The sequence below is a fragment of the Macrotis lagotis genome, chromosome X (assembly GCF_037893015.1).
Source record: "Macrotis lagotis isolate mMagLag1 chromosome X, bilby.v1.9.chrom.fasta, whole genome shotgun sequence".
Classification (NCBI taxonomy): domain Eukaryota; kingdom Metazoa; phylum Chordata; class Mammalia; order Peramelemorphia; family Peramelidae; genus Macrotis; species Macrotis lagotis.
The window spans coordinates 243,101,522-243,114,205 of NC_133666.1; the positions used below are offsets into that span (position 1 = coordinate 243,101,522).

The 12,684-nt window shown below is 33.9% G+C and overlaps 1 protein-coding gene across 10 annotated transcripts in view; it reads left to right on the forward strand.

Annotated features, from left to right (window-relative positions):
- ARHGEF28 (Rho guanine nucleotide exchange factor 28) overlaps positions 1–12,684 on the forward strand; it is a 378,068-nt gene that overhangs the window by 264,485 nt on the left and 100,899 nt on the right. For 8 of the 10 annotated variants that reach the window (XM_074208046.1, XM_074208045.1, XM_074208043.1 and 5 more), the window contains 4 exons: positions 190–301; positions 3,992–4,072; positions 4,724–4,766; positions 12,334–12,457. In XM_074208046.1, coding sequence (XP_074064147.1) covers positions 190–301; positions 3,992–4,072; positions 4,724–4,766; positions 12,334–12,457 — 360 coding nt within the window. The remainder of the gene's footprint in view (positions 1–189; positions 302–3,991; positions 4,073–4,723; positions 4,767–12,333; positions 12,458–12,684) is intronic. The other 2 variants (XM_074208047.1, XM_074208049.1) reach the window with 1 other exon arrangement.

A 12,684-nucleotide genomic window follows, 5' to 3' on the forward strand; every position in this document is an offset into this window, starting at 1 on the left:
AGAGCTGCAGGATTAAAAAAATAGAAATAGAACAAATAAACTTTCAAATTAAAAAAAATACCTTGGAACAGGAAAGATTAACTTGAATAGCCTCTATTTTCAGAAGAGAAGTATTAGCAATGCAATTGATCACATCATATTTGTAAGTCACATGTTGGATTTGTTACACTTAATGGTGCTGTCCTTTAGGATTCACTCCTCTCTGGACTCCGTTCACGTTCCTATTCCTGCTCATCTCCTAAAATTTCCTTAGGAAAAACCCGTTTGGTACGTGATTGCACAGTGTGTGATTCAAGTGAAGGTAAGCATTATTTTCTGTTCCTATTTTGAGAATCCAAAAACATCCAGAGAATATTTTCAGCCAAGAAAAGTAAATAAATTATGTCTAGGCAACAAGTAGGTATTTTCATTTGAATTCTGCTGATCCTTTGTGTTTTCTTTTATTTATCTCATCAGACTTAGCAAAAGTCCTTTTCTTGTTTAATACTCCAAGACAGTGAAGTAGAGATAAATTTTAAATCAAAGAGCATGTGCAACTGCAGATACACACACACACACACACACACACACACACACACACACAATCTATTGTTTCAGCAACAATAATAATTTTCTTTTAGTGAGGAGTTAATGAAAATGCATTCTCTAGTAAACAATTCATATCAAACAAAACATTCTGAAGAGTTGTGGTGGAAAGAAGGCTGGATTTGGAATCTAAGGGATCTGGATTCAAATCCCAGATTCTCCTGACTCATTGTAGGTAAGTCCCTTCATCTGGTTGGACCTTAGCTTTCTTAGCCACAAATATGGGAGTTGTATTAGATATTCTCTAAGGTTTCTCTCCTTTCAAAAGCTATGACATCAAGAAGTTTATATATATATATATATATTTGCATTGTTTGTTTTAGGAGAAGGCAATTGGGGTTTAAGTGACTTGCCCAACTTTATATATGTATTAAGTGTCTAAATCTAAATTTGAGTTCAGTTCTTGCCTCCAGGACTGATGCTCTAAACACTGTGCCCCCTAGCTGTCCTGATATATATATATATTTTATGTATTTGAGTGCAAATAATTTCATTATCCCTTTTTTTTCCTTAAATGGAAAAATAACCCATCTAACTTAGAATCCTGGAACTAAAGGCATAACTTAGATAGAATTGATCCCAATTCCCTCAATTTTCAGATGAGAAAATTGAGATCCACAGAGGTTTAATGACTTGTTCAAGGTAACAAAGCTAGTTTGAGTGAGAACTGATTCTAGAGCTCAGATCTTCTGAGTCCTGCTCTTTTTTTCCTCCCTCTAAGCTCCATAGTGACTCTCAAAGAGAGATGGACTCATGATTTCTGGTATATCTTCCACATCTATAATTAAAAAAAAGTTTAATATCTCTTTTTTAAACATTTCCCACATTCTAGAAAATAGCTAATTCCTTTCGTTTATCTAGAAAACAGTTAATTCCTTTTGTTTCATCCCTTTTGCATTATATTTTTTGCAGATCTTTCCATACTGAGATTATGAAACCTAGAAACTGTTAGAAAAGTCAGAATGTGCTTAAGTATTTTAGAGGACCATTTGAAAGAAAAACTTACTAAAATGCAACCTTTGCATTGTTGTTGCTATATAATTAGACATAGTAAATATTTAATGAAAATCTTCTAATTATCCTACTAAATGTAATTTTTATAAGACAGTCATTTAAAAATTAGGTAAGACATGCATATAGATGTAAACAAAAATCTACCAATCGTTTCCTTACTCCCACTCCCACCCTTTTAGGAGAGCTAGAGAGAATTAAAAAATAAACATAAGCCTTAATATACACATAGCTTTAGAATAGAGAAGAGAAGAAAAAAAGTTTTTTGTTATTTTTAAAGACTCATGGTATTTTGAAAAAAAGAAGATAAAAAAGCTCAATAGATTTATTCTGTTTGGATCATGAGTCTTCCCTTCCATTGAGAATTACCTAGATCTTTGAGATGGACTGATTTACTTTCATATCAACTCCATTTTTTTCTGTCAAGTTATTCTATAATATTATTATGATTGAGTTCTACCTGTTAAACAAAGTTTACACTTGAAATAGTATATGCATATGCATGATGGACTCTCTTGTTCCTGATTTTTTATATTCCTATATATTCTGAGATGACTGACTGGACTGAGAAGGAATGAGATCCATCAAAGAAGGGGAATTGCCATAACATAAATATAATTTTTTTCTGGCAATAATCTGAGCTTAGTCTTTATTTGAGTGATTATTTAGAGATTTTAAAGCAGTATCTTTCCTTCAAGTTCCTAAATCTTCAAGTCCCTAAATCTTTACCTATGGCCTGAATGTCTAGATAGAAGAAGGAAAAGTACTATCAGTCTTCAGATTTTTTTTCTATGAGTCCTAAACTTCTTTCCGACACAGTACATTTCAAGGAAGTGCCATTTAAAGTCAAGTTTAATCTTCCCCAGAAGATGAGCAATTTAAATATTTTCTCTTTTTAATCAAATTGTATGAAATTCTTAGGCCTTAAGAACTGATAATTTAGGTTAGATTATGATCTGTATATAAAAAAATGACTCTTTCCAGATAACAATTCATAGGCACTAGGGACATTAGCTTTGCTTCACCTAAAATCAAATTCCTGGAAGAAGAGAGTGCCTCAAATCTACTTTTTAGTGAAATCGTGGTTTTGTGCAGCCCCTTGTCTCAAATGAAAATGTAATTGACATTTATTTTATTGTAAATTCTCTTTCAAGGTATGCTGGCACTTAAGCTGTTTTAATTCTAGTTTAATCTGTTGAACCATTTGCTTTGATTCTCTCACATTTGATATTGCATTTCACACACACACACATATACAAACATATACATAAATGGGTCAAATTAGATTATATGAGATCCTTATTAAGTCTGAGATGTTTTTAAAATACATGTTTACTCATCCCTCCACCCCATCCATAGGTACATATTAAGGAATATATAATGTCTTTGTATTTTTATTTTCTGTATCATCTAGGCTGTTACCTCTCCATAGTGTATTAAGACTGTAGATTTAGAGCTTTAAGAGACTTCCAATGCCATCTAATCTAGCCCTTTAATTTTCTAGATTAGGAAACTGAAGCCTACCTAGGGATGGTAAATAAATTGCACAAGACAACAGTAAATAGTAAACCCAAGAGATGGAATTTGAACATAAATCCTCTGATTCTGGAGACAGGGATCCACTTCTATTGTCTTTTATTGCTTCTACTTTTCTTTTTCAAACTTAAGTTGTCAACTTTCAGATACAGCAGGTGATCCCTTTGGCAATCAAAATGGCAACCTCTGCTTATGCATCAAATGAAAATCCCATCATGTTATTCTTTTGGGGGTACATACTGTGTGCTTGGACTAAAATAAATATTGGAAGGATAATCACAACTTTAACAAATTGAATAGTTCTCTAAAATAGTTATACATTTAATTATTTATGAAATAAATGTTTATTTGTAAGAGGTAATGTAGTAGTGTGAATAGAAGCTCTGACAAAGTATCCTGAAGCCTATTTAGAATCTGGATCCATCACTATTCTGCTTGATAACACTAATCATCTCATTTATCTTCTAGGTGTCTCAACCTATATAAATTAAGGATAACTAATACTTGAATGTCTTACTTTATATCAATGTTGTGAGGATAACTTAGATGATATCTACAAAATGAATTTCTATGAGCCAGATTCTCTATTAAATACAAAATAATGCTAGTTATCATTAGATTTATTCTGTTTGGATCATGTTACACATATTTACATTAAGCTCTAAAGCTATAAGTTGAGGAACTGGCAATCATCTTTATTGGTCCAAGAAGTTTTCTCCACTAATGAAATTGTGAATTTGCACTTTTTTTAAAAAAAGTATTCATCCTTAAATACTTGCAGCATTTCCATTTTCCATTTTTTTGGTATCATTTTGACATTCTGGTTTATAACTTTAAAGAACTTATCCTCACTCTGTAGATGGTGTCTTCCTCAACAGTGGTCGTTCCCTCCTTCAGTCTCTTTCACTGTCTAAGTCAGTGTCTCTGCTCCATCCTTGTAGTAAGTACTCTCCTGGAAACAAGATGGTGCCAAGTTGCTTGCATGAAGCTCCTTGCAGGGTCTTTGGGGAAACTGGCTTTCCCGTTCCTTTCAATGAACCTTAAGGCAAATCTTATTGCTGCTCTTTGAATAAGACTGCTGCTGTTGCTGCAATTTATCATGGGTACTGCAGTCATATTACAATTTGTAATTTCCTCTCCTAGACTGCCAGATATTTTTTCTTGAGCTTCGCTAAAAGGTGCTAAAGATTTGGTGTTTTTTTTTTTTTTTAACACTTCTGTGTTGGTGACTACGTGTTTTTAACCAGGGATGAAGCTGCAGGGTGGACTATATAAAGGGAAAAATTAGTTTTGTAGGGATCAAGCATATGATGTTTGCTGATTTTCTGCACTTCTGAAAATATTTGCTGGCACTTGCTGAAGCTAATCTAGTTTCAAGGGGGAAAATTCCAACACTTCGCAGTACAGTGGTGTTTGTATTTCATGGAGCGTGATTGTCATGTCTGGGGTGAGGCTTGCTTACAAAAATTTGTTTTCTAATTTTCCACCTGGCCTGACAAAAATGGTGGAAGATGTGCATTTCATATGAAAAGAGCAATGACCAGGCTAGTTGACTGGCCTTAGTTTTAATTTTCTGTTCTGTGTTTTGTAGAGCAAAGAGCTTACAGCTTATCGGAGCCATCACGAGAGAAAAGGTATAACTATTACACATTTCCTAAGAAAATGCATGTTGGATTCATTTTAAAAACAAACAAATATTGAGTTGCCATCTTGGTATATGTGACTGCTGTATCCAAGCATGGCAGATGCCAAGGAACTCAGTAGGAGAAGGTAGGATTGTATATTGTGTTCATCTCTTGGTATGTTAGTAGTGACTGGGATCCTCTCCTTATCACCATCACCTCAGTGACCTTGAATTCCTTGGTACTGGAGGCTAGATTTTTTTTTCTGTTGAAGGGCTTCTTAAGGGGAAGGGGAAGCAGAGAAAAGACCCAGCATGTGATTATGAGACCTAGGAAATGTAGTAAGATCTTGGATGGTTATGCTTCAGAGCACAAGTTCTCAGCCCTTTTTGGTCATCAGTCTGAGTAAAGTGTATGGATCCTTTCTCAGAATAATATTTATGAATCATAAAATAAAATATAAGGGATTAAAATTTCAATAATTATATAATTTTTCTTATTCAAGTTCATGAACTCCTACAAAACCTATCCATGGACCCCTTGGTGGTTCATGGACCCCAGGTTAAAAATCCCTCTTTTTATTTTTTAGGGTTTTTTTTGCAAGGCAAATGGGGTTAAGTGGCTTGCCCAAAGCCACACAGCTAGGTAACTATTAAGTGTCTGAGAACAGATTTGAACCCAGGTACTCCTGACTCCAGGACTGGTGCTTTATCCACTACGCCACCTAGCCGCCCTAAAAATCCCTCTTTAGGAAGTATTTGACTTCTAACTTTGTGGTTTATGGTCCATCTTCATAAAATTTTCAAAAGCATTAAGAGCAAAAAAGTTTTAATGAGTTGGTATTGTTGGCATGAACTGATCACTCATTAAGTGCCTACTTTGTACAGAGCATGATGCTTAGGGCTGAGTGAAATACTATGCAGTTTGTATAAGACATGATCCGTGCTCTCAGATTTATAATTAAGTAAGGTATTTACAAAATAGTAGAGATGATCTTTCAAGCACTGTCATTTTCCAATATCCAAATAATATTCAATAAATAATTTTGGAAGAAGATGTAGTCTTATTCTATGAACTTTTTAGAAGCCAAAACTGTCAATAGAGAAAAGTTGAGATGACCACAAACTTACTAGAAAGCAAAGTTATTGACGTTATTTCTGGAGTATACAAAAGATAATGGATAGGCTCTTAGCATTCAAGCTCCACCATGAAAATGTATATTATGTGACAGTATTGATATTTGGAGATGCAAAGACCTACTATAATCACACCAAGAAGTTTTAGAAATGGTATTGATTGTGATTTTTCTTTTTTGAATAATTAAATATTTTATATGGATGAGAAGGTCAGTGTTAAATATCCAAAGCCAAGACTTATTATATGGATAAAGACTGACATTGACTAAAGATGACTGAAGATAATAATTTCAAATGAAAAATTTGATTTTCTTCTATTATAATTTTTTATTTGGGGTCAGTAAACAGGTAGCAATTTGTCAAGTTGTTGGTACAAAAGCCATCTGCAAATGTTTTTGACAGAGATCTCTAACCTGTATTTTAAAACTATCACCTATTCGTTTATTCAGCGTTAATGACAATGGATATAAAAGTTAAATTCAGCATTAGCTTTTTAAAATTTTATAGTAATCTAAGTTGTGAACAGTTAAATCTATACTTTTCAGTGATATTTAGACTGCTTTAGGAGGATGACAGATTTTAGAGTGGAAACCAACTCTAGAGATCCAATCTGTACTTGAAGTATCCTTGATAAATGAAGGACTCTTCTCTAGAATAAAAGAAACAAGGAACCTAAAAATGGGCATTTTATTTTCTCCCCCCCCCCGTATCCATTTGTATATGATTTTTATTATTACCAGGCACCAAAAAAACAAAACAAAACAAAACATTTTTTTGACTATTTTTTTGTTTTATTTATTTATTTTTTAATTTAATTTAAGGCAGTGGAATTAAGTTACTTGCCCAAGGCCACACAACTAGACAATTATTAAATATCAGGTTGGATTTGAACTCTGGTCCTCCTGACTCCAGGGCCAGTGTGCTATCCACTGTGCCACCTAGCTGCCCCCCCAAAACACTTTCAAAGCAGATACATCCTATGAAAATCTTTAACCTAGATATCATTGTAGATTGCTCATTTGAAAGTTTATTCAGTTAAAGTTCCTAATGTCTTTTGAGTAAAAGGCAATATCTTTAGTTCATGAAGGCCCTCTATAATCTAGCTTCAACCTACACTTTCAGTTTTATTTTATATTCTTTTCCTTTATATTTCCTATTTTTATATAATTTATATTTTCAGCTATTTTTCATAATGGACAGGCAATCTCTTGCCTCCACAATTCACTCCCTCCTTGACTCCAAAGACCTGAATCCTTTTTTTCCTTCGAGGCTCGGTTTTGCTGTCTTTCAATCCTATAACCTTTATTGTTTCCCAGTATTGTTAGCATTCTCTCAGTTGGTCAATCAACAAGCATTTATTTAAATGCTTATTTTGTCCCAGAAGCTGTGCTCAGCACTAAGGCAACAAAGAGAGGCCAAATCAGTAAATTTTCTTAAATGTACCAGTTTGTGTATAGATTGCATGTGTAAATTAAATGTAAGCTCCTTGAGGGCCGGACCTGTTTCTTTTTGACCTTTGTGTCCCTTAACAAATTTTTTCTACTGGAATTTGATTTCATTGGTGTAAGAAGATGCTGCAGATCAGTAGCTATTCTGAAAGTTTAGTCTTTAGTTGCTTGAAGCTCTATGAGGTTAATTGTTCTGCCTAGAGTCACACAGCAAGAATGTACCTAGGTCAAGACTTGAACCTGGGTCTTCTTGAAGACAATTCTCTATTCACTGTTATATTTTCTCTTATCTCTTGAATATAGCAGGTGCTTAATAAATATTTGTTGTATTGAATTAAGATTGGTTCACAGTTTACAAATCAATAGAATTATTGCTTGAAAAGACAGTAGAAGCCATCTTGTCCAATCTTTTCATTTTGTGGATGAAGAAACCGAACTTCTGATTTACCAGCAGTCAGAACTAGAAATCCCCAGAAAGGAAATTTAAATCCATGACCCTCAATTCCAGAGTTAGTGTATGTCTATTGTCTGTAAAAGATGAAACAGTGACTCACTATAATATGTATGTCTTTCAGGAGCTACAGATTTTATCTTGTGCCTTTGTCATCTTGCTTCTAATAAGTCTTTAATAAACATTTATTGAATTGAATTTAATCTGTTAGGAGAGATGATATACATATAAATAATCAAAAACAACTTAGATTATAAGATCAGAAAAATCCGCTATTAAAATCATCTTCAATAAATGACTAATAAATGTTATTGAAACAGTCATACCATTAAATATCCATTTAACATATTTCAATTTATTCATCTTTCTGTAGATATTTAAAAGATTTTTTTATTGATAGCTGTTATTTTTATATCCCTTTCATTTCTAAATATGTCCCCTTCCCCACTCAGTAAACCATTCCTTACATTTTTTTTAAAGAGGGGGAAAAAGAAAAGTATGGCAAAACCAAGCAACACATTGATCAAGTCTGACTTTTTATGTGCCATTCTGCATCTTTTTTGTCTGATGCCTCAGCAAAGAATAGAGGGAAGAAGAACACGTTTTCATGTCTTCTCCAGGATCAAGCTTCTTGGTTATCTAGCTATCATTTTGAAAAGCAAGCATCTCCTCTGTTTTCTGAAGTATAATATAAACAATGATTTTACATTAAATAATTTGATAGGAGGAGCAAATTTAGCTCTTACAATTGCATTTTAGCATCTGAAACCTCTAATTGCTTCTGTAGGCATTTGTGTTTTAGGGGAAGAGAATAAGCATTTATTAAGTGTCTGTTCTAACTACCCTTTTCCTCCCACTTTTCATCACCCATGCGCTTCTAGCATCCAATTCTCACTGTTTTTATTTATGTTTTGAATCTCAATAGGGATTTCCTTACTGACAAGAATATACTGATGCATTCGTAGCATAGAATGTAATACAATCAATGTGTGGTATTTATTTAGCATTTTGCCAAATAAACCAGTGACTTCCTAAATTACAAACAATATTTGATCCAGGTTGTGCTTGTACTTGTTATTTTCTTGGGTATTCTGTTATTTTATGTAGGAAACTTAGTTTCTGTATAAGGGCATTGTCAGCTGAAGAAGTATTTACTTCACATTTCAGCCTGTGATACTTATGAGAATTTCTCAAAGGCTATATGTCTAACTTTTGAATTTCCTCTCTCCCTTCCTTCTTTCCTCCCTCCCTCCCTCCCTCCCTCCCTTCCTTCCTTCCTTCCTTCCTTCCTTCCTTCCTTCCTTCCTTCCTTCCTTCCTTCCTTCCTTCCTTCCTCCCTCCTTCCCTCCTTCTTTCCTCCTTCCTTCCTTCCTTCCTTCCTTTCCTTCCTTCCTTCCTTCCTTCCTTCCTTCCTTCCTTCCTTCCTTCCTTCCTTCCTTCCTTCCTTCCTTCCTTCCTTCCTTCCTTTCCTTCCTTCCTTCCTTCCTCCCTCCTTCCCTCCTTCTTTCCTCCTTCCTTCCTTCCTTCCTTCCTTCCTTCCTTCCTTCCTTCCTTCCTTCCTTCCTTCCTTCCTTCCTCCCTCCCTCCCTCCCTCCCTCCTCTTTTACTTCTTTCCTTCCTTGCATCCCTTCCTTCTTTTCCTTTCTTACATTCTGTTTCTTCTTTTCCTCCTCTCTTTCAATTCCTTTATTGCAATATCAGTTCTGTCTTTCTTTCTTTCTCTTTTTTTCCCTTTCTCTCTTATCTTTCCCCACCTCCCTCTTGTGTTATGGCAATAAGTACCATAGGGACAGGCAAATCCATAACAAGGCATCAGCTGATCTTACACATGTCTCAGTGCTAGAAAGTGACTGATGAGGTAACTGCTCTGACAGTCTGGAGGAGGTTTTTGAACTTTATGTTTTCCTCTGTGTGGGAGATTCTGAGAATTTATCAGCCTAACTTTTCTCAGATTTGTTCCCAGTCCATCTTTATTTTCAATATTGCCTGTTTTATTATTATTATTATTATTAACTTCTTAGGTAGAACAGTGGATTTAGTCTTACTGTTTTGGGATTTATGATTATTGTGTTCTTAGATGGTATACTTTATATACATATATATATATATGTAAATTGGAAGCTTTGGTCAACTTACATGTTACCTTATTATTTGCAAAATTATTGTATTTAGCTACAATCTTGTAGATTCTCTTAGTTGTGTCTACAGCTGTGCTGGAGAAAGAGTAGAGACAGCATTAATGAGAAACAGAATCTGTTTTCTTTTTCTGGGACAGTGTAGGAGGGGTCTACCAGGAACTAAGGAATATGAATATTTTTCACAGCCCCTATATCTGTGATTTTTCAGTGCCTTTGACATGGAAGCACTCAGATAAAGCTTTTCTCTTACAGTTGATAATCCTAGTAAGGACCACTGGGATACTGGATATTTGATAATCTGTATAAAAGCATATATATATATATATGTATATATGTATATATGTATATATGTATATATATATGTATATATGTATATATATATAATATATATGTCATTTGACCTTTCCAAGTCTGAACATGAAGGAAAGTCAAAGAAATGAATAGGGAATAACTGATCTGAATTTAGAAGATCAGCTTCATGAAATGAAAATGATTTGTTCTTTAGATGGTCCAGAAGGACCTTTTCTTTCTAACCCTTGAAACAAGTTAGGTTTCTTGTGTCATTTTTGCCTATCAGATTATTGCAAAGGGGAAACATTTGAGTCAGCTGAACAGTTGGCTAATCTGTTATATGTTTTGTAAATGTGTTTTGCAGTTGCTAGGGAAGTAGAAAGGATAAGAGGAGGAACCCCAAATATACCATGATTACATTCTTACCATTGAAATATTCAGGTTATATTTATTCTTCCTCCTCTCCTCTTTCAAGGGTCTTCTTTAAGAAACTAATCCATTGGGAAGAGCTATCACATGATAAGTCTTCCCCTCTGGCAAGAATCAATAATGGTTAGGGATTTGTGCAACATGCTCAACTAGGGACCAGCAGGATCACTACTGCTCTCTCTACTCTGTTCAATTAAGCTCAGTCATTTTCTTATCTTTATTTTTTTTAAAGGTCTAATGAATTTGAGACATATAGCTATTCTTTTGCCTTAAAAATATAAAAACCAGATAAATGTTTAGATATTGATTCTAAAAGAGATATATGAAATAAATTAGATTTCTTTAGAGCATATTGAAATTTATAGACAATATTGTAATTTGTAGCTTGGAATGGATTTGGGGGATTATTTAGCCCAATTCCTAATATTGTTGATGAGAGAACAGGCCAAACAAATGAAGTCACTGAACAAACTTTTTTATGAGATCTATCTTTTTACAAAAACCAGTGTTTTATTAAAAATTGATTATGAACTAGTAGCATGACCAATTAAGCTTTCTTGATAACCATGTACATTTGAGTTATTTTCAGTGAATAAAGTAGAGATTCTTAATGATTTTGTGTATATGTCATGGACCCTTATGACAGACTGGTGAGGTTTATAGAATTTTTTACAGAATAATGCATAAAATAAAATGTATGGAATTACAAAGGAAATCAATTGTATTGAAATACAATTAGCAAAGTATTTTTTTAAAAAACCAAGTTCATGGACTTCTAGATTAAGAACCTTGGGCATAACAAGTTTTCAGGCCACCTCTTTCAGTCTTCGATGAGGAGTATTAATATAGTCTTATGTATTTTGAAACTTCTCTATATACTTTGAAAAGTTCCTCAGGAACTGAGTATGCTAGCTAGTCTTTAGTGATAACAAAGAGTCCTAAAGTAGAAGAGACTTCAATTTTTAAAGACATATTGGCAAAGTGTTACTTTCTTAAACTATCTAACTTGAAGTAGAAATTATATTGACTTTTAATATGTGGCCTCCCATTTATGGAATAAGTTTTTGTATAGCATCTTATCTTCAAATTTTACTTTTGTCATTTGACTTTGAGAATTACAGCACTGCTGATTGACATTTAGGGAAATACATCTTTTCATGGGAGATGTTGGATCTCTTCTATCCCGTGATTTAGGAGACAGGCTTAGGAGATTTCTAAATTTTATGTAGTCAGTTCTTAATTATCAGTGATTTCCCTTGTCATTTAACTGATTGTCATACTGCTGGGAGGGAGATATGCGCAGGAAGGTTTTGAATCTAGGCACAGAGGTGATGAGTTGTATGTATTTCTGAGGATTATATTTGCATATATCCTTGTATGTCTGCAAAAGCATTGAGTCTGACCACATTTCCAAACATACACATGCTTTTTTGGATTAATGCTTTCTCTCAACCCATCTGGGACCTGGAAATTTTGCTATATCACTGATAATGGGGAGTTGACTATTTTCTTAGGTGAGATAGTTGGTCTGAAATGACTTCTGCAAAAGCAGAAAAGGTTTTCATGCCTTTAGAAAAAACCATTAAAATTTGAACACTGAAAATACTAGACTAAGTTCAGTGGATGATGGTTCTAAATCTATCATTCTCCCCTGCTTTGCTCATGGTAAATGATTCTATCTTCTAGAATTCAAGAGGAGGAATGGGATAAATACATTATACCTGCCAAATCAGAATCAGAAAAGTACAAAGTGAGCCGCACATTCAGCTTTATCATGAACAGAATGACCAGCCCCAGGAACAAATCTAAGGTAATTAATTGGGGGTCAATATTATAACTTGTAGCAAAAGTGAATGGACAATTCATTTGTATCTTTGAGGTCTGTGGTTCTTAAAGGCCCTAAAAGTTTCTTCTCTAACTGAAAAATTATTAGTTTTTCTAAATTGCAATTTTTGTAATGTTTGTATTTGAAAATGTTTTTGCGTATAAAAGGATTAGTGTTCAAACTCATAATTGGAGCTTACCTCAACTGGGAGT